At 40.5% G+C, this 24,516-nt stretch overlaps 1 protein-coding gene across 2 annotated transcripts in view; it reads left to right on the forward strand.

The window, feature by feature from the left end:
• The window catches only part of CORIN (corin, serine peptidase), a 308,207-nt gene that overhangs the window by 98,696 nt on the left and 184,995 nt on the right, over positions 1 to 24,516 (forward strand). For both annotated transcript variants that reach the window (XM_007071024.4, XM_043544404.1), the window contains exon 4: positions 2,981 to 3,191. In XM_007071024.4, the coding sequence (XP_007071086.3) occupies positions 2,981 to 3,191 (211 nt within the window). The remainder of the gene's footprint in view (positions 1 to 2,980; positions 3,192 to 24,516) is intronic.

Genomic DNA, 24,516 nt, shown 5'->3' on the forward strand with positions numbered 1-24,516 from the left:
CATTACAAAACTGTGGTCTAAAGTAATTCCTTAGAAAAAGCACTGGAGTAGCTTCAAAGAAGAGAGCAGTACACATAGACATTAGAGATGGGGAAGACTCATTGAGTACATCCTGCTGCCAGTCCAGCATAGATTCCTATAGAACATTCTCTAGTTCTTTGAGAAGCTGAGGAACCCTATGCAATCTGATAGTGCTTTTTCTGAATCAGAATCTTTACAAAATCTATATCTGATGGAGGTGTACATTGTATTTCTTACTGGTGTTTGAAGGCAAAATTTGGATCTTAGGGAAAAAAATTATTTCAAGCAGCTGCAGGGCAACAGATTTACAGTGTTCTTTTTCTCTCTCCTTCCACCACCTCATTGTCTGCCTCTGTTTGAGAACAGAAGTCATTTTTCCTTTAAGTTCTTAGGAGCAGGGACCATGCTTTTCTATTGGTACAGCACCTTGAAAAATAGGTCTTCAGTCCTGATAGACACCTTTGGGCACTATTATAATATCAGTAATAAATAATAACTTGGGGCTAGTCTACACTGGCCATGCTAAAGCGCTGCCATGGCAGCGCTTTAACGTGCCTTGTGCGGGCGCAGCGCAGCCCTGGGAGAGAGCTCTGCCAGTGCTCTAAAAAACCCACCTTCACGAGGGGCGCAGCTCCCAGCGCTGGTGCATTGTCTACACTGGTGCTTTACAGCACTGAAACTTGCTGCTTTCAGGGGGATGTTTTTTCACACCCCTGAGCGAGAAAGTTGCAGCGCTGTAAATTGCCAATGTAGACAAGCCCTTTGTCAGTAGCATTAGCAGATGTGGAGAGACTTAATTCTGTTTGGCCACCCACTAGATCAAGTACACAACTGTGGCATGCAAGTGAAATAATGAATCATAATGGTTGTGGGAAAGCTTATTTGAAAACCTCAACCAGTAAAAACATGGAGATTCCAAATGGTTTGAAAATTGAAAAATATGATTCCCTACCCACCCCAACCTGACTGCCTTAAATTCTACCAAACTAGATATGATATAAACAGAGTATGGCTATGGACACTGATTATCCAAAGTCAAATTCTTTCCAGCCATTTGGGCCTTTTGGGTGATATCACTGCTGTGCGCTGACTACCATCTGTGCAGCTGGAATATGTCATTACCAAAAGAAAAAGTAAAATCTCTTTGCCCCTTATATTTAATGGCAAGTGCTCCTCCTGGTGGCAATTTAAAGCACAGCTGCTGTTTCCCCTCAGAGCCTGGCCTCAGAGAACTGCAGTTTTCCAGAGGTAGCCAGACTTCTTTGAACTGCACATTGCTTTAAAAAACTGATCTAGGAGCAGGTTTAAGGAGCTGCTTTCCTCAGATGAGCTCAGCATCATTGACTATAGTTTAGCACCAGTCCATGGCCCGTCACCTGATTTTAATTCACTTGGTGCTGTTTACCCCCAAATCATTTTTTGCAATAGAAACTGAGTTGAAAGTGGCTGTTGGGCCCTACACCACTGCTGAAAAGTGTAACTGGGCTCACTGAAGAAAGGATCTGATGAATACAGGAACTGAAGTATATACAAAAAGATAATATAAGAACAAACATATTCAAAATAATAGAGAAGAAGTTTATAAGCTTTTCCCTAATATTTTCATTAGTCCTCTACTAGAAACTATTTTTCTTAGTGGAAGGATAGGCTCAATAAATCCTTCTCTAAAATAAGATTAAAAAATTTTTTTTAAAGAAATGTAAAATTAAGGAGCCAGATTCTAATAGCAATTAGTCATGCCAGGCTAAGATTAATAGGCTATTGGGGCACTTCTCAGGTTGTCCAAAATACTTTTACACATGTTCAGTAAAATACGTTAAACTGTCTGGTATGGTGACCCTGACCACCAACCTAGATGTTTGACTGATTACATCATATCCATATTTGAGACTCTGTTATGATGTTTTTTAAAAAATTCCATGCACTTGCAAGCATTTCACTTTTGGGCCCAAAATAGGCACCAAAATAAGTGGCCAGATTTTCAGAAGAGCTAAATATATTGAATATAGAGATGTTTTGAGAATCTGTCCATAGGTGTCTCAATGGGAGCAACTGGGTGCTGATCACCTTTGAAAATCTGGCCTTTATTTATGTGCTTTTCTGAAAAATTGCCTTTGTTTAAGGGCACCGAGCACTTGAAAATCTGACCCTAAATTCTTCTGAAAAATTTGGCTCTGTGCAAATAGACTTGGCACTCTATATGCCAAAAGGTGCTCAGCATGGGACTAACAGGGAATTGAAGATCAAGAGTGGTGTGCACTCATGTGCAGTGGTGTGGGAAGGCTTGTGTAATGCCCACCTGTACTATGCCTCCCTCAAGTCAGTGTTTTACTCTTACTTTCATTAGCAGTATGCAGAAGAGAGGAAATCTTAAAAACCCTTGGGTGAAATTGCGGCCCAAATAAGTCAATGGGAGTCTTGCCATTGACCTCAATGGGTCCAAGATTTTATCCCTTGATTTTTACTAGGTCTTCTGTGGGCCTCTGAGAACCTTCAATGTATGCAGAAAAATTAGGGATGGGAGAACCAATCTGGATAAAATAAAAAGAGGACAGGAGAAGCTTGTGGAAGGCCCAACTAGCCTTAATTGATCTCTTCTGCTTCCTTCCCTCTTTCAGCCAGAACAGTTTATGTAAAAATACCTCAAGAGGGTATTCTCATGGTCTGTCTATCCTAATTTTAACGTAAAACTCATGAGGGAGCCTGTTATATATAGTTTCCAATCCAGTTTTGAAGAACCAAGAGGTTCAGATAAATGTGAAAGCCAAACTTTTGGCTGCATATCCAAACTAAACCCCAAACTTCTCCAGGTTCTTCAAGCACTAAGAAAATGCTCCTCTTTCATGGTATGAAGTGATAGTGTTTAAAGTTAACTATTCAATTCAGCAGATACTTACTGTCACCATATAAGATTTTGATTGGTTCATATGTTCTAAATTTGACTGTTTTGATTTCACAGGTGCCTGCATAAATATCACCTACAGCCAGTGCCAAATGCTGCCATATAACCACACCACTCTAACATCAGTTCTTTCCATTGTCAAAAGCATTGAAATGGAAAAGTTCCTCAAGTTCTTCAGTTATCTCAACCGCCTCAGCTGCTATCAACACATCATGCTGTTCGGCTGTAGCCTTGCTCTTCCTGAGTGCATCAGTGATGGTGATGACAGGTATTTGGGAACTAAAATCAGTCAGTGAGTAGAGCCAATTGTAGCATAATACTGCATATCTAATCAGAACAAAACAGTCCTGAGCTAAGCCTATGGCCTTTTCATTGCAAAAATCCTGCTAGTCAAAGCTATCCCCCCAGCATTTCTGCCTTACTAAACTGTCTTCAAGCTCTTCTGTTAGAACAAGCTTAGTATTTTTGCTGGGAAGAAATTAATTAGTGTCATTATAATAGTTTGAATAATTTGTGCCACAAGTTAGAACAGAACTGCAATGCAGTCAGGGGTTGCTTTCTTAGCACAATCAATGAAAAAGATATAGTAAGAGAAGCCTATCTAGTGGTCATGTGCCCAAATGGAGTGATATATGAATATATTTTAAAAACATATGTATTACATATATGTAATATGTAATTAAATGCATAAAATGTTATGAATAATCAAAGTAAAATTTAATAAACAAGTCAGGGTAAACAAAATTTACGGTTTCTAATGCAACAGTAACTCAGCCAAGTACTACGTTTGTAGTGTTTTCTATTCTACTAATTTAAGAAAAATAAGATAAATATATTTTTGTCTTGTGTATTTTATAGTGTACATTTAGCAGCATGTATGGAAAGGGCCTGAGTTAATATTATTTTAGGAATTTCAGCAATAGCATGTCCTGATTTTTACAATTAATTATGCAACTTTAATGTCCCATTCATGTAATTTTGCACTGACTTTCCTTTTTTAAAGGAAAATAATGAGATCATTCATGTTTAATAATGTTGAATATTAAAAGTGACATAAAGGGGGAAATAGGCTGGTGCCTTTTTTGTTTTTGATAAATACAGAAGGTCTGCAAAGTTGTTTTAGTTTTCCTTTTTAAACTAAAAAACAAACAAACAAACCAAAACCACAAACCATGTTTCTTACTCCTGGTTTTTTCCATTTGAAATTCAGGTCTTTGTACCAAGAGTCTGAAAGCCCAACAGTTGAGAAGGGATAGGATGTTTTGTCAGAGAGTTTAAAACTCTTTGTTTTTTGTTAACACCTATTTAACTTAATTGCCTAATGAATGCTTGAGTGAAAGGATGTCTGAGGGCTTGTCTACACTTGCAATTTACAGCGCTGCAACTTTCTTGCTCAGGGGTGTGAAAAAACACGCCCCTTAGCACAGCAAGTTTCAGCGCTGTAAATTGCCAGTGTAGACAGTGTATCAGCACTGGGAGCTATGCCCCTCATGGAGGTCGTTTTTTTAGAGTGCTGGGCGAGCTCTGTTCCAGTGCTCTGCCGTGACCACACAAGCCACGTTAAAGCGCTGCCACAGCAGACTAGCACTTGGTTAAAGATTCCGCATTCCTGTTCCTCCACTTAAGGAGTGAGAGTTCGGAGGATACACCTCTGACACTCCTTCCCCCACAAAAAATCATCCAGCAATACCAGGGAAGGCTATGTTTAACTTTCCTGATAACGTTTAACAAGTAGAAAAAAGATCCTCTTTATAATGTTATAAAGAAGTGAAAAAGGGCACAAACCCAACTAAAACAACATGTTTGCAGGTCACTTTTAAATGTTCCATTTAGGATTTGAAGTTCACACCCCTTTCTGAGAGTGAATGGGATGGGAGAGGGGTGCAAAGTTCATAACTCAATGAGGTGGATGGAGTGGAAGGAGAATAAATTCACACGTTATTCTTTGTCTGAAGACAGCTTTCTGTAAGATTGGGGGCTTTTCTACGTGGGTGGTTTAGCCTGCACTAACTTAAAGGCATGTCTACGATGGCAGAGTTACAGCGCTGGGAGTTACAGCGCTGCTCAGAGAGCGCTGAAGAGAAACTGCTGTTGTGTGTTCACACTGTCAGCTGCCTGCGCAATAGCATGTTCACACTTCCAGCAGTATTCGAAGCTTTGCACTCTGGGCAGCTATCCCACAGAGCACCTCTTTCTCTTCTGCTGCTAAGAGTTGTGGGAAGGCGGAAGGGGTCATGGGGCATCCTGGTTCCTGTTCCAGTGCCCTGTGATGCATTGTTTTGCATCCCCACAATCCCTGTGCTTCTGTCTGCATTTGGCGTCGTCTTTCAATGGTTTGTGTATTGCTCACCCTGCCTCTTTGGGGTGCAGGAATGGATCCCAAACTGTTGACCAGTGTGCTGCTCGCTCTGACCAACACGTCACGAATGGCAGTGGAGTTATTCCTTAAACTACAAGGCAAGAGCAGTGTGACATTGATCTCACCACACATAGTAGCTATGACACGAGATTGTTTGTGGCATTCACGGAGGTTCTGACCACAGTGGAATGCTGCTTTTGGGCTTAGGAAACAAGCACTGAGTGGTGAATCACATCGTGATGCACCTCTGGGATGATGATGAGCAATGGCTGTAGAATTTTGGGTGAGGAAAGTCACATTCATGGGACTGTGTGATGAGCTCGCCCCAGCCCTGTGGCGCAAGGCACGAGACTGAGAGCTGCCCTGCCATTGGAGAAGCGCATGGAGATTGCACTGTGGAAGCTGGCTACTCCAGACTGCTGCCGATCACTTGCTAACCAGTTTGGAGTGGGAAAATCAACCGTTGGACTCAAGTTGATGGAAGTCTGCAGGGCCATCAATCGCATCCTGCTCCGAAAGACGGTGACTCTGGGCAACGTGCATGACATTGTGGATGGCTTTGCACAAATGGGCTTCCCGAACTGCGGAGGGGCGATAGATGACACACACATTCCAATTCTGGCACCAGACCTCCTAGCCACCAAGTACATTAATCAGAAGGGGTATTTCCCAGTGGTTCTCCAGGCGCTTGTGGATCACTGTGGGCATTTCATGGACATTAATGCAGGCTGGTCTGGAAAGGTGCATGATGCATGCATCTTTCGGGACTGTCATAAATATAAAGGGAAGGGTAACAACCTTCCTGTATCCAGTGCTATAAAATCCCTCCTGGCCAGAGGCACAAAATCCTTTTACCTGTAAAGGGTTAAGAAGCTCAGGTAACCTGGCTGGCACCTGACCAAAAGGACCAATAAGGGGACAAGACACTTTCAAATCTGGGGGCGGGAGAAGGCGGGAAAGGTTTTGGTCTGTCTGTTCTGTGTGCTTGCCAGACACAGATCAAGGAAGCAAGCAATCTAACTCCATTAGAATTAGTAAGTACGAGCAAGGGAATGCATTAGCTTATTTTTGTTTTAGCTTGTGATTTTTTCTGTCCTGAGAGGAAGGTGTATTCCTGGTTTTCTTTTTGTAACTTTAAAGTTTGGCCCAGAGGGAAATCCTCTGTGTTTTTGAATCTGATTGCCCTGTAAGATTATCTTCCATTCTAATTTTATAGAGGTGCTTCTTTTACCTTTTTTCTTTATAATAAAGTTCTGTTTCTTTTAGAATCTGATTGGGTTTTTTTTTTAGTGTCCTAAAAAAACCCAAGGTTGGTCTGTGCTCATCTTGTTTATTCTCAAGCCTCCCCAGGAAAGGGGTTGTGGGGGCTTGGGAGGATATTAGGGGGGAGTAGGAACTCCAAGTTGTCCTTTCACTGAGTTTGTCTAAATCTCTTGATGGTGGCAGCAGCGTTACCTAATCCAAGGTACAAGGGAGAATTTATGCCTTGGGGAATTTTTAATCTAAGCTGGTAGAAATAAGCTTAGGGGGTCTCTCATGCGGGTCCCCACATCTGTACCCTAGAGTTCAGAGTGGGGAGAGAACCCTGACAGGAACACTGGCCTGTTCAGGAAGCTGCAAGCAGGGACTTGTGGCACGGAAGGCACATACCAATCTACCTAGTTTCCTTTTCTCTCCCTGCACCTGTCCTGCTCAGTGAATGCATGCCCCTGTGCCCCCCCGCCAAACAAAATAAAGCTGCCTGCTCAAAATAATAGCCAGCAGCATGGCACAGCTGTCACCTCTGCCCCACCATTCTTCTCCCCACTCATGGCAGCATACCCAAATAATGAAAACATTCAGTTGTGCATGAAATTCAACAGGTTATGGAGACAGTGGTGACAGGGAAAAAAAGTTTAGTTAGTGTTTTCAGTTTACATGAGGTAGACATGGGCATTGCATGCCCATAAAGGTACAAAGACTACATATACCTGCTGAGGTATATGTGTCCTGTAAGATGCATTCATATAGGATAAGAAGTTTACCTTAGGGATAGCATAGCCATGCAGCTCTTAATGGCTTTTCACAGGCTCACATAGAAAAAGAATGGGAGCAGTTATGGTTCTGCACTGATTGTCTGAAGCCTTATTTGTTTCTCTGTGCACTTTCAGCATGTCTGCAGGGAAGATAAAGCAGAATCTAATACTAAGACATAGCACAGGTTTGGTCCAAACATTCTGTGGAATAGCTGCACTCCTTGCTTCTGGCACAGCACACAACTCCCTTCTACTCCTGCAGCACTTCTGGGGGGACCATCTTGGTGAATAACTTCACAGCATAACTCACTGGTCTGCCCTCTGCCTTTTGGAATAACACCATTCTCTGTCTCCTTGTCACCTGCCTCAGTGTAACATTATTGAGAGCCAGGGCACCTAAAGGGGATATAGAGGGGATTACTTTCCCGTTCTCTCCCAGATGGTCCTTATTAGTCCCTCTGATACCATAAAATCACCTCCAAGGCACTGCCTAAACTGCAAAGCCAAACTGGGAATATAATTCCTAACCATCTGTATCTTGTAAGGCACAACTGCAAATCCACACAGCATATATACACACCCAGAAATTCCCAATCGAGCCTCCATGCACACGCCACTGATCATCTCTGAGGTCCCGTTAAGTCTGGAAAAGAATCTCAGGGAGGGGAAATGAGAAATACGTGTTTAAAAATGCTATTCTAGCCTCTCTGGAATATGAACAATAACTGCTTGTTTTTCCCCCTACTCTCCTATTCTATGGCACCTGCAGCAGCCAGACCCTTAAGGACAGGGTCTTCATCAACAGTTGAGTGGCTGGCTAACTTGAAGAGGAAGAAACGGAGAAGTCAGGATGAAATGTTTGCAGACTACATTTCTGATGCACCCCCGCCCCCAAATTGAAAACATCAGAGACAGCTGGAGGTTGTATTTGGGGTCACAGAGGGAAAAAGACAGGAAGCTCTCCAGAGAGGCTGTTGAAGTGGCCAGAGACAGCATTGCCATAGCAAAAAACACTGTAGAGAAAGACAGGGACATGTAAAAGCAGCCCCTGGAGGCAATACAGATGCAGAATGATTTGCTGCAGACAATGTAGTGCCCCGGACACTACAGGGTACTGGGAATACCCTCATGTGTTCCCCTCTGTACCCCTGTAGCCATGCTCCCAGGTGCCACTCCACTCCCTGGCCCAAGCTCAGGGTAGCGAGAACAATTGCACCTGCAAGCCCAGCTCTTTCAAGACCCAAAACTCTACACCAGGAGAGAGAAGAACAAGAAGATGCAGAGGCAAGGCATAAACTCACCTATGAACTGGAGACCTCCCCCCACCCACATTCTTTTGTTGTGCCCTCTGCTGCAGTGTTTCATTGTTGTTTTAATTAAAGGTTTATTTGTGGTTGTTATATAAAATTGTTGTTTAAAAACAAAACCATTAAATTCATTCATAAAGAATCTGTAATCATAAATAAATGAATAAATTTTGCATGTTATAGGATTTTACAATCACAAAATAAAATAAGGAATGCCACAATGTGCCAGTTCTATCACCCCATAAAAGACATTGCAATGGTCTTAATCCATTCACCAACCCTCTTCCCTGGGATAACGTGGATGTATAGCTGCATATTTTGAGGTCTGAGACTCAAAAATGGCCAAATGCGTGCTCCACTGTCATTCTGCAACTATTGAGGCCACAGACTTAAACAGTTCCTTTCTTCTGTTCAAGTGCCCTGTGAATTGCTTAATTAGCTAGAGAAGCAAATTATAAGATGAGTGTTTCAGGATAACTAGTGTACTCTCCACACCATTAATGTCCATAGTAATAATGGGGGAAAAGTCTCATAAGAACATAAGAATGGCCATACTGGGTCAGACCAAAGGTCCATCCAGCCCAGTATCCTGTCTACCGTCAGTGGCCAATGCCAGGTGCCCCAGAGGGAGTGAACCTTACAGGTAAAGATCTAGTGATCTCTCTCCTGCCATCCATCTCCACCCTCTGACAAATGGAGGCTAGGGACACCATTCCTTACCCATCCTGGCTAATAGCCATTAATGGACTTAACCTCCATGAATTTATCCAGTTCTCTTTTAAACCCTGTTATAGTCCTAGCCTTCACAACCTCCTCAGGCAAAGAGTTCCCACATGTTGGCTGTGCGCTGAGTGAAGAAGAACTTCCTTTTATTTGTTTTAAATCTGCTACCCATTAATTTCATTTGGTGGCCCCTAGTTCTTATATTATGGGAACAAGTAAATAACTTTTCCTTATTCACTTTCTCCACACCACTCATGATTTTATATACCTCTATCATATCCCCCCTTAGTCTCCTCTTTTCCAAGATGAAAAGTCCTAGCCTCTTTATTCTCTCCTCATATGGGACCCGTTCCAAATCCCTAATCATTTTAGTTGCCCTTTTCTAAACCTTTTCTAATGCCTGTATATTTTTTTTGAGATGAGGGGACCACATCTGTACACAGTATTCAAGATGTGGGAGTACCATGGATTTATATAAGGGCAGTAAGATATTCTCCATTTTATTCTCTATCCCTTTTTTAATGATTCCTAACATCCTGTTTGCTTTTTTGACTGCCACTGCACACTGTGTGACTGTCTTCAGAGAACTATCCACGATGACTCCAAGATTTCTCCTGATTAGTTGTAGCTAAATTAGCCCCCATCATATTGTATGTATAGTTGGGGTTATTTTTTCCCATGTGCCTTACTTTACATTTATCCACATTAAATTTCATTTGCCATTTTGTTGCCCAATCACTTAGTTTTGTGAGATCTTTTTGAAGTTCTTCACAGTCTGCTTTGGTCTTAACTATCTTGAGCAGTTAGTATCATCTGCAAACTTTGCCACCTCGCTGTTTATCCCTTTCTCCAGATCATTTATGAATAGGTTGAATAGGATTGGGCCTAGGACTGACTCTGGGGAACACCATTAGTTACCCCTCTCCTACCCTTTATTCCCTGTCTTTTAACCAGTTCTCAGTCCATGAAAGGATCTTCCCTCTTATCCCATGACAACTTAATTATTCATTAAGGTACACAGAGCTGAATTCTGAAAGATGCTAGCATCATGGATTCTCCACACCACCCTGCATTTATGTTTGTGAATCTACCATGACAATCAACCAGGCCTTGGAACACCATGGAGAAAGACCCCTCTCTGTTTATAAACTCCAAACCCTGCTGTTGGGGGCAAGCAATAGACAGATGGATCCTGCCAGTTTCCCCAATACAGTTTGGGGACCCCATGCTTACAAAGCCATCAACAATCTCCTGAACATTAATAAGGTTTATAACCTGGTGCAACAGTACCTTATGTATGGCATCACACCCCTGTATGGCAATAGCCTCAACAATTGATGCCAAATTGTTTGGCTCTGGTCTGTTAACATTCAGGGGTGGCCAGCTTCCAGATGGTAATGGCAACCCATTTGTCCTCAAGTACAGAGCACCTCATGTTGATACACTGCCCCTGCAGCTCCAGAGCTAGTTCAGCACAGATCTCAAAAAAGGTTGCCTTCTCCATTCTGAAATTGTCCCTCTAGTGCTGGTCATCCCAGTTCTGCAGAATGACCCTTTCCCAGCAATTGACATTGGTTTTCTGAGCCCAGAAACACTGTTTTCCCAGACTTCCACTGGCTTCTGCTATGCATCCCACAATGCACAGCAGAAAAAATTGCAGACCACACACTGCTCAGCAGCAAAGCAGAGATCATGGGATACCCTCCCAGAATGCCATGCACATAGTATATACCAAGACCTTCCCATGCGTACACAGTGATGAAAATTGAAAGAGGCCACAGTCATCCAGTGTGTATGCTACTGGTACAGCTTACATATTGCACACCAATTAGTATGCATCAACTGTGCGAGAACTAAACCTCCCAGGTAGATGAGGCATGGGATAACATGGCAGTAGCTAATCTATTTACACTATAACAGTTATGTCTTGGCAATTAAAATATAAAAATTAGGAAAAAACTAGTATTTTCAGGTTATTGCCACATTTGAATAGAGACCAAAAACTTGAAAGATAAGCAATTTTTCTGTGGCCACAATTTTCTCCTGTTCCTATTGTCAATGTAGTGCAGGGGGTTTGATTTTCATTTTAATGATATATATTTGGAGGGATGTACTACATGTTCCCATTAGGCTGGGCAGGCAGAATGTGCATAAATCATAAAGGGCTACATAAGATTCTGCTAAAAAAAGAGAAACCTTAGCAGGTATCTACTTCTCATGGCAGCGGTGTCAACAGAGATGGATGCTGACAGATTGTGGAGTAGCAGGGAGGAATTGAAATGGTGGCCTGTCAAAAAATATTGCTGGTTTTCCAAACCTAAATGTGCCACCCAAATCCAACTCCTAATTCTCAGTAATCCTTCTTTGGGGGTAATTTTTGGTTGCTTTATATGAATCAACCTTTTAAGTAGGTATCCGGTAGATAATTTATCTTGCAGATCCTCTGCTTACTTGCAGATAGAGAGATATCTTTTAGATCTGATCTATCGGAAGCCAAGGTCATTTAGGATGTAAAACTTTGAGACTATATTTCTTATAAGATTTAGTTTTTAAAATATGACTGCATTAAATTTTCCATTAATTAATAATATATCATTCAAATGGTTCATTGGATGCATAACCTGAACCCCCCCCCCCCCCCCAAATATCTTGGTATTTATATTTGTGTTTACTTCATATATTTTAATGCCATATATGTGAGGGGAAAATAACAAGAGATTTAGTCTTCTTGCAGTATTTCAAGCAAGTAAGAAATAAAACGTAGCAAAATCAGATTTTAGATTATTTGAGCCCCTTAAATGACTTCCTAAGACATTAAAAAGCCTGTGAAAAATGTAAACAAATACTTGAAATAATTATACTAGACAATGTGCAACTTCCTACTACATAAAAGTGATGATATCAAATAAGTTCTAGAAGGAGTTTAAAGAGCATGGAAGAAAATGCGTTGATAAAATTTTCATTGTTTCATGACTTGGTATCGCACAACATTTTGATTAAAAAAACGAACAATATAAAATGAGCATGGCACACATTAAATGGATTAAAAACTGGCTAACTGATAGGTCTCAAAATGCAACTGTGAATGGGAAATCATCATCGAATGGGTGTGTTTGCAGTAGGGTCCCACAGGGATTGGTTCTTGCCTTATGTTTATTAACATTTTTATCAGTGACGAGGAAGAAAACATAAAATCATCACTGATCAAGTTTGCAGATGAGACAAAAATTGGGGGAGTGGTAGATAATGAAGAGGACAGGCCACTGATTCAGAGTGATCTGGATTGCTTTGTAAACCGGGCGCAAGCAAACAAAATGTCTTTTAATACAGCCAAATGTAAATGTATGCATCTAGGAACAAAGAATGTAGGCCAAATTTCCAGGAGGGGGGACTCTATCCTGGGAAGCAGTGAGTCTGAAAAACTCATAAATTCATAAATTGTCTGCCCTCTATAACACTGATAGAGAGATATGCAGAGCTGTTTGCTCCCCCCAGGTAGTAATCACTTACTCTGAGTTTTTCAATAAACAAAAATGATTTTATTAAGTATAAAAGGTAGGATTTAGGTGGTTTCATGTAATAACAGCCAGAACAAAGTAAGCCACCAAGCAACATAAAGCAAAAACACACAAGTCTAAGCCTAATACATTAAGAAACTAATTACAGGTAATACCTCACCCTCAGAGATGTTCCAATAAGCTTCTTTCACAGACTAGACTCCTTCCTACTTTGGGGCCGATCCTATCCCCTGGTGCAGTCCTTGTTAGTTCCCGCAGACATCTCAGGTGGTAAGCAGGGGTTTTCTCATGATTGGCAGCACCTTTTGTCCTGCTCCACCCCCTTTTATAGCTTTGCACAAGGCGGAAATCTTTTGTCTGTGCCTGTCCCCACCCCCTCCTTATCAATGGAAAAGTACAAGGATTAAGATGGATTCCAGTATCATGTGACATGGTCACATGTCACTGTAAGACCTCTAGTCTCCATTCTTCCTGGGTCGGCCCACACATACACAGGAAGGTTTTCAGGTAAATAAACCATTTACAACCAATTGTCCTAGTCAATGGGAGCCATCGAGATTCTAAACGACCATTAATGGCCCATACTTTGCATAATCACAATAGGACCTCAGAGTTATACTTCATATTTCTAGCTTCATATACAAGAATGATACATGCATACAAATAGGAGGAATATATTCAGTAGTTTATAACCTTTGTTATGATACCTTACAAGAGACGTTTTGCATAAAGCATATTCCAGTTACATCATATTCACACTCATGAGCATATTTCCATAAAACATATGGAGTGCAATGTCACAGATGTGTCACATGGTTTGTACCTCACCACAGTCACAATTTGATGATTCTTTGATTTTTTTCATTTGTGGAAGAAATAGCCACATCTTCTGTGCATTTTCTGAACGTGGTTGAGTGCAGTTCACTGCCTATGGGAAACGAAGAATCCCAGGACTTCTTTCCTTGGATCTTCACTCAGGTGTTTGTTTGGGATGTCACAAGTGGCCCCGCTATTTGAGCCATTGAGTGCTGCGTCCTTTCTGTTGGCCTGTAGCATTGATGTGTGGATCAAGAAAGGATTCCTGGATTTGAATTGGGAGAGTTGCGGTGGATTGAAGTCTTGATGTAGTGACAGGTCTGGAGCAGCCAGGCTCTTATTGCACTGTGGAAGCACAGCAGCTTCTCATCTGAATGTTGGCTGGCCCAATGTCCACCAAAACTGAGAGCCACGGGATTGGTGTTGATTTAAGAGAGTCGCTAAGAATCCTGAGCATGGCACTGATTTCAGTGTCAGCAAGACTGGTGTGGGAGCTTTTGCACCAAACTGGTGCATAACACTTTGCTGTTGGCAAGACCAGGACTTGTACTGACATTTGAAGCATGCATGTATCACATGTCAGCAAGCTTCTGGTTAATGTTAATCCTTGTTTTTATCTTCTTTTTGGTGTTGTCAAAATGTTGTTGATAGCTCAGCGTCTGATCAAGGGTAACACCAAGGTACAGTAGATTACGCTCATGCAATTGTGTCAGCTCCACCTTTTATCTGGAGACTTTCAAAAAATGGGTGTATTTGCCCCTGTTACGCAGTGGTGCTACCTAGCAGAGTGTAAAGCCTTGGATAAAATAATGCTTCCAAATCTGAAATACATGATTATTCATTTCCACCAATCTCAGCTACTTCTTCTGCCATTGGTCAAAGGTTAGAAAGCAGTAAAAACCTCTGGATTGTTCGTTATTCTTCATCTGGTAATATCTACAAACTTTTCTGGTGTCAATATAACATGCTTTTTTTAAAAAAAATTGATTATAAGTTTAAAAGACTGTTTAAATTCAGTATCATAAGGGTCCAAAAAAATCAGAATGACTTAGAATAAATGGATTATATTTTTCATAAAAAGAATACAGTCTTGGCACCTGTGCAAGATAGACAGCTAAAATATATGATTAGATAGTTGAAAAACAAATCTAAACACCTCTACTCAGTCAGTCGGGTGAAATGTTATGCCTAAGAAATACAAAACTGAAACCTATCAGTGTTTCTGGAGTGGCAGGGAAGGGCCACTTCTAATATGTTGATATGAAAAGCTCTTCAAGCAGTATGGGGAAGTCATTCTGGAGGTGTTGAAAGAAGAATAGGAAGAAAGTAGAGGCTGAGTTGGGAAGGGAAACTGAACAGAGGAATTTGAGGAAGGTGAGAAACACATAAGAGGTCTGAAGAAGCAGAAGAATCACTGAGGAATTGATTTTTTTAAAATGATAGTGTTTTTAGCTTATTGTAAAGTTGACTAGAGCTGAAAGCATGCTTTAAAAAAATGCTCTTTACACAATTGAAAGAATTAAAAGAAATACATAAAACTATCACAGTTACTGTTGTTTATTCTTATATATATTTTATAGAGTTTCTGGTGACAGTTTAAACCATGACGGTAAAGTTCTGGCAGATTGTACATTTCATAAGAACCAGCCAGAATGAAATGTGCAGCCATTAATCGCTGGCATCCAATGTGTCATTATTACATACACCAGACCCTCACTAGAATGTGCGTCTACATAGTGCGAATTTGCATATAACACAGTCGTGGCCATGGATCCCAAATTTAATTACTTTAATTGCAATTCATTTTAACGTGGTCCCCGCAGTTAACGCAGTACTGTGCATGGATCCCAAATCCCGTGTTCTAGCGAGGTGTAGTTTTAATTTACTTTCTGTCTATGTTTACTTACTAGTTTCATGTTCTATAATTTTTTCTTGTGTTTGTAAAATAGTCTTTATTTATTAATACTTTGAGGCAGGGGTAATCTTTTAGTTGTGTGTTTGTACAGCATCTGGCACAATGTGTTCCAGGTCCAGGGCTGGGACTCCTGTAGACTACCACAATACTGTTACTTCTAATAATATTTTAGCTGATCTCTCAGCGGTGGAGAGATTGTGATGTTTGTTAAGTATTTCACAATCAGTTGTTTTTCTGAAGTAATCAATGTAATGATCAAGAGTGTGGTTTCGTCTGCTGTGGGGTGTTCAGTCAGACGATTTGTTTTTCATATGACTATCTGGGGATGTGGTAAATGTCAGTGTGTCTTCACTATGAAAGAATTCTTTGAGGCAGAGTTGATAGAAGAATTCTTCTAGTTCTCCACATGTTAGTATGCTAATATGATCAGGTTCTGTGGTGAGGCAGAAGTTCAGTCTTTTGGGAGAGTACAGATACTTCAGCTCTGGTTGAGGACAGTCTTGAAAAATTGATGATGTTGGGATGTTGTATACTGTCCATGTGGTCGGCCTGGTGCCATGGTTTCTCCTGGACGTGGTGTTCTGTGGTTTGTGGAGTTGTTGTAGTTCATTCCACTTTTTCTTGTTGTATTGGATGTCTGTCATCAGTCCACTTTGTATTTAGCTGTGACACTCCCATGACCTTTCCTGAAGAAGTGCTCTGTGTAAGCTCAAAAGCTTGTCTCTCTCACCAATAGAAGTTGGTCCAACAAAAGATATTACCTTACCCATCTTGGCTCTCTACAAAGCATTTTGTCATGTCAAACTGTCTAAGAGCTTGTCCACATGGAAACTTAGTGCGTGGCAAAATGGGACATGAATTTACAGTGCATTAGCCTGCTGCATGCTAAATCTCTCCGTGGACCCTGGTACTGTACAATAAATGTTCCATACTAGTGCACTATCAAACTTTTAGTATGTGGTAGCAGGGTCCACACAGAGACTTAGCACGCAGCAGACTAGTGTGCGGTAGGTTTATACCCTGGCTTGCCATGCAGTAAATCTCCATGTGGATGAGCCCTTAATTTAAGTACTAGTATTTATGCAATAATGTACACTGTAGAAACAGCTGTGGTCAGTTAAAAACTCTTGGAAAGCTAGCAGAAGGGGATCCAAATGATGTATTTTTGTGGTGCTATGAAATTAAGGATAATTCAGTTTTACTAGAAGAGAACGGTTGTTTTAATTCTTAGTCATCTTGTATAGATCTGTTATTAATTTAGTAGAATTTTTAGAGTTGTTCTATCATGATTGCGAGAAATGTACTTTTGTTTTCTTCCCATTTTTCTGGTTCTTGGATTTCATCTATCTTCTGTCATTTGTAAAAGCAAAAAAAAAAAAATTAATTTCTGTTTTCTGTTTGTAAGTGTTTAAAAATGTTTTAAAATGTCCTGTGCTGGAGTACTAGACTTCAAAAACAAACAACAACAATAACTGACCTGAAGCAGATAATAACCAAATTTAAATTAAAATCTTTTCAATGTCCCTTTTTAAAATGTGAAAAACAGCCCATATTGAATTAGATGGCACCATCTATTTACAGAAGGTCTTATTTTACAAGACATGCACAAGTTCATTGACTTGGTCATTCTCTGCAAGTTAGAATTACATAGTGCTCACACCGTAGTGGATTTTGTTTGGATTTTTTAATACGATAGTTAGTGAGAAATCCTACTTAAAACTAATCATGGCTAATAGAAACTTTAGAGAATTGCTCTCTTTGCATCACTTTCACTGTATTGCCCAGGTCAGGGTCTAAGGTCATTTTTATTTTAAGACCGTTATCTACTTATGTATACAAAGCATAAATGTTCAGTATTGGTCAGCAAAGCATTTAAGCACTTGCCTAAGTCCAGCCCTATTGAGCAAATATATAAGCACATGTTTAATTTTAATCATGTGCTTGAGGCCCTTTTGAGTAAATGAGACTTCAGGACTTTGCTGAATAAGGATGGTTTGCTCAATAGAGGCCAAACTGTGCTTGGTACTTTACAGACAAATAAAAGGCACAGTAATCCTTACCCTAAGGACCTTGTAATCTAAAGCACTGATCCTGCAAATACTTACACATGTCCTTAGATCTACCTGTGTACCAGTTCTTGCAATTTTATTAAGTTTTGTGATATTTGGTGTTTTTCTTAAAGCATCATCTCTTGGAGTCAAGTGGTTACATGAAAATCTCAGATTTTTTTTGAAGACAAGTTTCTAGCCCTTATGGTTGCGGAGAAAAGCTTGAAAATGTGACCTCAAAAGGCTCAAAACCCAGAAGGCAAATAAAAATACGTCAAAATTAAGGCGGTTTTGCTTTCACATCCCGGCCCAAATCCTGACTGAGCCAGGTCTAGAAAGTTAGTTTCAGTTAGATGAACTTGTAGTTGGTCTTTCTGCTAGCTTCTGTATGAGCTTGCTCTGAAATGGGAGGTTTGACACGGGGTAGTTTCCTAGGCAAAAATATCTAGGGTAGGTTTCTTCAGTATTGGTCACACTATTATGTGTCTGAAGGAGGAAGAGAAGATTCCTTCTCTAAAGGAGGCATTGGCTGTTTCAGTTAGGAATGGCACCTGTTGTTCATGACTTTCTTTCACAAGAAGGAAGTCTGATTCACAAGACTTGGGTCGAGACTCCTTTAGGGTATCCAGGACTTCTGATAAGTGAATATTGTGAGTTTTGGGAATGCTGGTGTGCTATCTGTACCATCCCCAAAGCTTGATGCTCCAGTTAGCTGCAAAACCATCTTGAGCAATAGTCATTCCATGGTCTGGTTCCATAGTGGGATGAAGTCTACTGCAGTGAGGGAGATTGTTAAAGTGGTTGTGAAAAGGTTTGTGGATGATTCCGTAAGCCTGATTCTGCACTCACATTGATTTATATCTCATGTAAATATGAGCAGAACCCATCCCTCTGTCTCAAAGATTGCTAAACTTGGGGTCATCATGGGACTTGTGGCTAAGAAACTAGATAGGTAAGATGTGGTCCAACCCATCTTGTAGAAAACCTATATAGACTGCAATAATGTATATTTGTGTAATAAACAATGTAAGGTATAACAATGTATAATATGTAAGGTACATATTAGTGTATGTTTATTGAAACGGAAGGATATAGACTTCAGTTGGCCAAAACACCCATCCATGGCTCTAACAATTTCTGATCCTGTGAATATTGTGCTTGTGACATTCAGTGATGATACTTTAGAACAACATGCCAAGAACATGATAAAGCACTCAATGTCCTGAAATGCTTGACGACATACCATTTAACATTAAACAAGAACAGATTTTATTTTTTAAAATAACAGCTTAAATTGTTCTAGTGGCACCTTAGAGACTAACCAATTTATTTGAGCATGAGCTTTCGTGAGCTACAGCTCACTTCATCGGATGCATACTGTGGAAATTGCAGAATATCATTATTATATACACAGACACCATGAAACAATACCTCCTCCCACCCCACTCTCCTGCTGGTAATAGCTTATCTAAAGTGATCATCAAGATGGGCCATTTCCAGCACATTTGATGATCACTTTAGATAAGCTATTACCAGCAGGAGAGTGGGGTGGGAGGAGGTATTGTTTCATGGTGTCTGTGTATATAATAATGATATTCTGCAATTTCCACAATATGCATCCGATGAAGTGAGCTGTAGCTCACGAAAGCTCATGCTCAAATAAATTGGTTAGTCTCTAAGGTGCCACAAGTACTCCTTTTCTTTTTGCGAATACAGACTAACATGGCTGTTACTCTGAAACCTTAAATTGTTCTGACATACATTTCCAGACAGATGTGGCCGGCCCAGTTACAATAGACATTAAAGAATTTAGACGATTGCCCAAGACAGCAACATTGCAGATATTTAGTAATTTATTGGCATGGTGCATTTACTGCACAAGTCATCTTAAATTTTGCCTTTTCTTCACTCTGAGCACTTGCAAAACATGACAGGCTGTTTATGTGGAAGAAAATATCTTAAGGCATCAAAGTCATACAATCTATCTTTGAATACATAACCATGTCATAATTCCTCTCTGAGTTTTCACATGCGTTTGTGGTTCACGAAAGCTCATCTAGCTAATAACACGTCATAGCCCTTTCAAATTGAATCCTGACAGATGCTGAAAGCAAAAATTCTCAGACAGGGAGAATCTTTAGGGTGAAGTGTGAGGTTGTGAACACTTTCATCTATACTAGGGGTGGGCAAACTTTTTGGCATGAGGGCCACACCTGGGTATGAAAATTGTGTGGCAGCCATAAATGCTCACAAAATTGGGGGTTGGGGTGCAGGAAGGGGGGAGGGCTCTGGAGAGGGCCAGAAATGAGGAGTTCATGGTGTGGGAGGGGGCTCCGGACTGGGGCAGGGGATTTGGGTGCGGGGGAGTTGAGGGCTCCAGCTGGGGGTGCGGGCTCTGGGGTGGGGCTGGGGCTGGGGATGAGGGGTTGGGGGTGCAGGAGGGTGCTCTGGGCTGGGACCGAGGGGATCAGAGGGCAGGAGGGGGATCAGGGCTAGGGTAGGGGATTGGGGTGCAGAAGGGGGTCAGGGTGCAAGCTGCGGTTGGCGCTTACCTCAAGCAGCTCCTGGAAGCAGCAGCATGTCCCCCCTCTGGCTCCTATGTGGAGGCACAGCCAGGTGGCTCTGCACGCTTTCCCATCTGCAGTCACCACCCTTGCAGCTCCCATGGGCTGTGGTTCCTGGCTAATGGGAGCTGCAGAGCCGGCGCTTGGGGCAGGGGCAGCATACAGAGCCCCCGGCTGCCCCTACGCGTAGGAGCTGGAGTGGGGACATGCCGTTCCTTCTGGGAGCCACGCAGAGCGGGGCAAGCCCTGGATCTCACTCTCTGGTGGGAACTCGAGGGCCAGATTAAAACGTCTGAAAGGCTGGAGTTTGCCCACCCCGATCTATATGTATAAGGTGCCCTAGTCACCATTGTTACTAATCACCAAACACTATTAGCTCGGTTTGGCTATTGTAAAGTCAAAGAGCTATCCAGAATTGAATGGTGAGGTCTACAACTTGAAGCATACTGTTTTAATATAGAGCCTAGCAGAGGGCAACTTCACTCATTCCATAACCACCAAAACAACTTAATCACTAGAGGATCAGTATGCCAATCACATTTGGTATCAATGGAACTGCAAAATCTTTAACGATTAGGGAAGTTGTAGACACAGTTAAGAGACCTGTATTGACTGCTGTAAACTGCTGACAAAATAATGATGATTTCACTCAGAAACCAAAGAACAGTAATGATAATAGCTCTTATATAGTGCTTTTTCTTGAGTAGATTTCAAAGCACTTTGGAAGTATCATTATCTCCTTTTTACAGTTGGGAAACTGAGACATAAGGAGGTAAAGTCACTCAACCAAGGTCACCCAGCAGGCTAGTGGCAGAGCCGAGAATACAACCCAGGTCTCCTGAGACTCAGTCTAATGATTTAGCCGCTAGGCCACACTGCCTCCCAGCAGTTTATTCCCAGTAATTATAACTACACGAGGATTCTTTTGTTTTAGAAGTGAGCTCTCAGGGAGAGGGGCATTACTGATAAATACTCAAGATACTGTCTGCTAGAATAAGTAAAATCAGATGCAGCCAGAGCTATTCTGCCTGTGCTGGACAAAATATTCACAATCATTGCCAGTCCCAACAATGTCAAAACTGACCGTGTGCTATTTCAAGGTCAGGACTTCTTGCAGGGGTGCTGTCGTGTTTCTATAGTACCTAGCACAATGGGACCCCAATCCTAATTAGGCATTTGTATACTACCATAATATAAATACAACACCAGCATACAACCTATGTATGGCAACAGGAAGATAGAATGGTTGAGAGGCTTAATGTACTTTTTAAACAAAGAGATTAAAAACAAGCAAAAATTTCTGACCAAGATAGCTGTTAAATAGTACTAAACCAATTATTGTGACCAGTTGTTATGGAACTACTTTACGTATTATGACACATGCCATACAAACTGCCAGAGTAAAATGGTGTTGTGAAAATGACATTGCCTGAATCCTCAATCTAAACGAACAGAGGACAAATAAATATAAAAATTTCAGGCAAACTGAAAATGATAGAAGCAGAACTGGTGGCCCACTATAATGAACAAAGGAGAGCTATCTTATCTGATCTAGGGGAAGGAGCAGAGTATTTGTATAGTAGCCATTTACTAGCAAACTACCATGTTTGATACAGGACTTTTTATCAAGAAAGGAAATCTTGTCTCTGCTGACACTGATCATATAATCCCCTAGAAAGTGTGAGAGAATGCTCTTGAAAAACAAAACAAGTAAACAAAAAACACAGACTAGAGTCTACGTATATCTATATTCATAAATACAGGATTGCTTGGGAGAAAAATGGAAGAACTATTGCTGAAAATAATTTAAACTAGATTGAAGGAGATTCTGGAATACATATTATGGGGAAAAACAGCAGTGGCTGTGGGTGCTGTTGGGGGGGGGCATTAAATAATCTTGTAGGTCTAGTGTGTGAGGAAATTGACATCTATTAAAGCAGTAGGCAGCAAACTATGTATCCAGTTGTCTTATTTTGCCCTTTTCAGGGAGTAGGGCACTACTCCATTATGATCTTCAAAGATTTTCTCAGTCTGTTTGTTATCATCCATGAAAGCTTTTCCACATCACAGAAGCACTTCCTTTCACAATGGAGAGTGTGTGTGTGTGTGTGTGTTGGGATGACTTGGGGGAGAGGATGGAGATGTATTTTTATTGAGCAGGGGAAGAAATTTATTATACAATTTGGACATGGGAACATCCCTTTGAAAACATTTCATAACATTGCCCCCACGAGTTAGGGGAGGGAGGCATAAATGGAAATCAGAAAGACTGGTTATTTTATGAACTTGCACTTGGTTGGTTGGTTGCTTACTTCCAGCCCCGAAATATTGTATAATATTTTACTGCTGAGTGTGCACAGTACATATAATTTATTATGTGTAGTTTCTGGTCTACAAATTGGTATGTTAACTAGGGATCATAGGCCACCTGCTCCCTCTGATGCCTGTGATTTTTATATAACTTAGAACAGCATCAAGCCATGTATAATAAATAACGGGAGTTTATTGTAAGTAATTAAAACCATTATTCACATTATATCAGAAAAGGAACATAATAACCCCCTGTTAAGATTGGTCTAAAGATTTGTTTAAATATTTGAATTTGTAGTTTAGATAAACAAACCATTGTTCTTAAAACAAGGGAGGGAAATAGACTTATTTTGTGTAATGAGTTGGAACACACAACTGTACCTGAGCTCTGAATACCTCCCTAGATTTTCACAGGCAGTAGGACACAATGAGTGCAGAATTCGCACTGGATCATTTAACCTGTCAGACTTGTGCCAATCAGACTCAACAATTGATGAGACATAGTTGGACGAATATATTTTATTATATTGCAAAACTTTAATAGTAGTTGTACATATTTTCTCTTTTTGCAGGTTGTAATAAAAAAAGAATGGTTTCAAGTCATACAGTAGCTAGGTTAAAAGGATTTTTGGAGAGTTCCCACACTTTTTAGCTGATGTTCCAGAATGTACTTAGTTTCTTCTAACACCTAGTTTATCACTAGTAACCTTTTAAACCATGTACAGTTCCAAAATAGTGAGCTGAGTCATTGAGTGAGATAGATATGAACATTCCATAAGCTGATCCTTTTCACACCCACAACAGTTTGGTGACTGTTAAAACTTGGGTCCTTTCCTGTGGTGTTATATACAAAGTTTTGTATATTCTATCACTTTAGAAGAAAATAAAGAAACAAAATAATTACAATTTGCCCCATTACTCACACACACATTCCAAAACTTTGTGGGTCATGGGATAGGTGTTCTATAGGGTTAAATTAAATAGTGTATGGAAGTCTAACTAGAACAATCCATTTGATACTTTGTTTTATAGCCATAAATAGTGTTTCCTGTGTTTATTTTTTTCCAATTCTGGGGTTTATTCTCATTTTAGCATAAACTTAATATAATATAAAAACAGTGTTTTTGGGTTGTTTTAAAAATGGCCATCAAAAAGGCCATTACCAGTCAGTTTCATTAACAGTCTTGATTATTTTTAAAGAACTACTTAAATATATTAGATGTTGATTTTTTAAAATGGTTTTAAAAGTCAAACATAGTGTCACACAGCTGCATAAAAAATGCTAGTGTTATCATAAAAATCATAGTATCTTACTGGAGTCCTTAGGCATCCTAACTCTTTTTCTTAGATATGGACATCTTAATTTCAGAAAAGGATTGCATGGTATTGGTACTTGGTACAGAAAAAGCTAAGCTTTTCTGAACACAATCTGCCATTTTTTGCCATTATTTTATCTTGCCTTTCCATGAGCAATGAAATTGCAGTTCAACACTGTTAGGAGAAGGCTCATTACGATATTTATAGAAATCTGAGGACAACCCATTAGACACATTAAAGTGATATAGAAGAAAGGTACAATATCTGAACTTTCCTTTCCGAAAGGTGTACTATAGAGATGAGCAAAGTGCCACAAGAAGGCTTTGTTGACATCAAAGGAAATGGTGTATTTCTTTGCACCACTGCTTGCCATTTAAAAAGATGCCTATCAGAAGACATTGCTTCTTCACTGGCAAGCAGACCATTGAAAGCTCACATTGCTGAATCAAACCCATGCAAACTGTCCTCAAGTTTCCTCTCTAACTGTAGTCTAGTGTTCACCCTAATAATAATAATTGGTGTAAAATCCTGGCTCCACTCAAGTCAATGGCAAAACTCTCATTGACTTCACTGGAGGTAGGATTTCACCTTTGGTACAAAGGTCTTCTGATTATAGCTGCTTTATAATATGAACAAAAAATACAGTCAAGGATTAGGTTTTGAGTTTTAGAATACAATAAATAATGTGGGTGCTGCCCCCA

Source organism: Chelonia mydas, chromosome 4, assembly GCF_015237465.2.
Source record: "Chelonia mydas isolate rCheMyd1 chromosome 4, rCheMyd1.pri.v2, whole genome shotgun sequence".
Taxonomy (NCBI): domain Eukaryota; kingdom Metazoa; phylum Chordata; order Testudines; family Cheloniidae; genus Chelonia; species Chelonia mydas.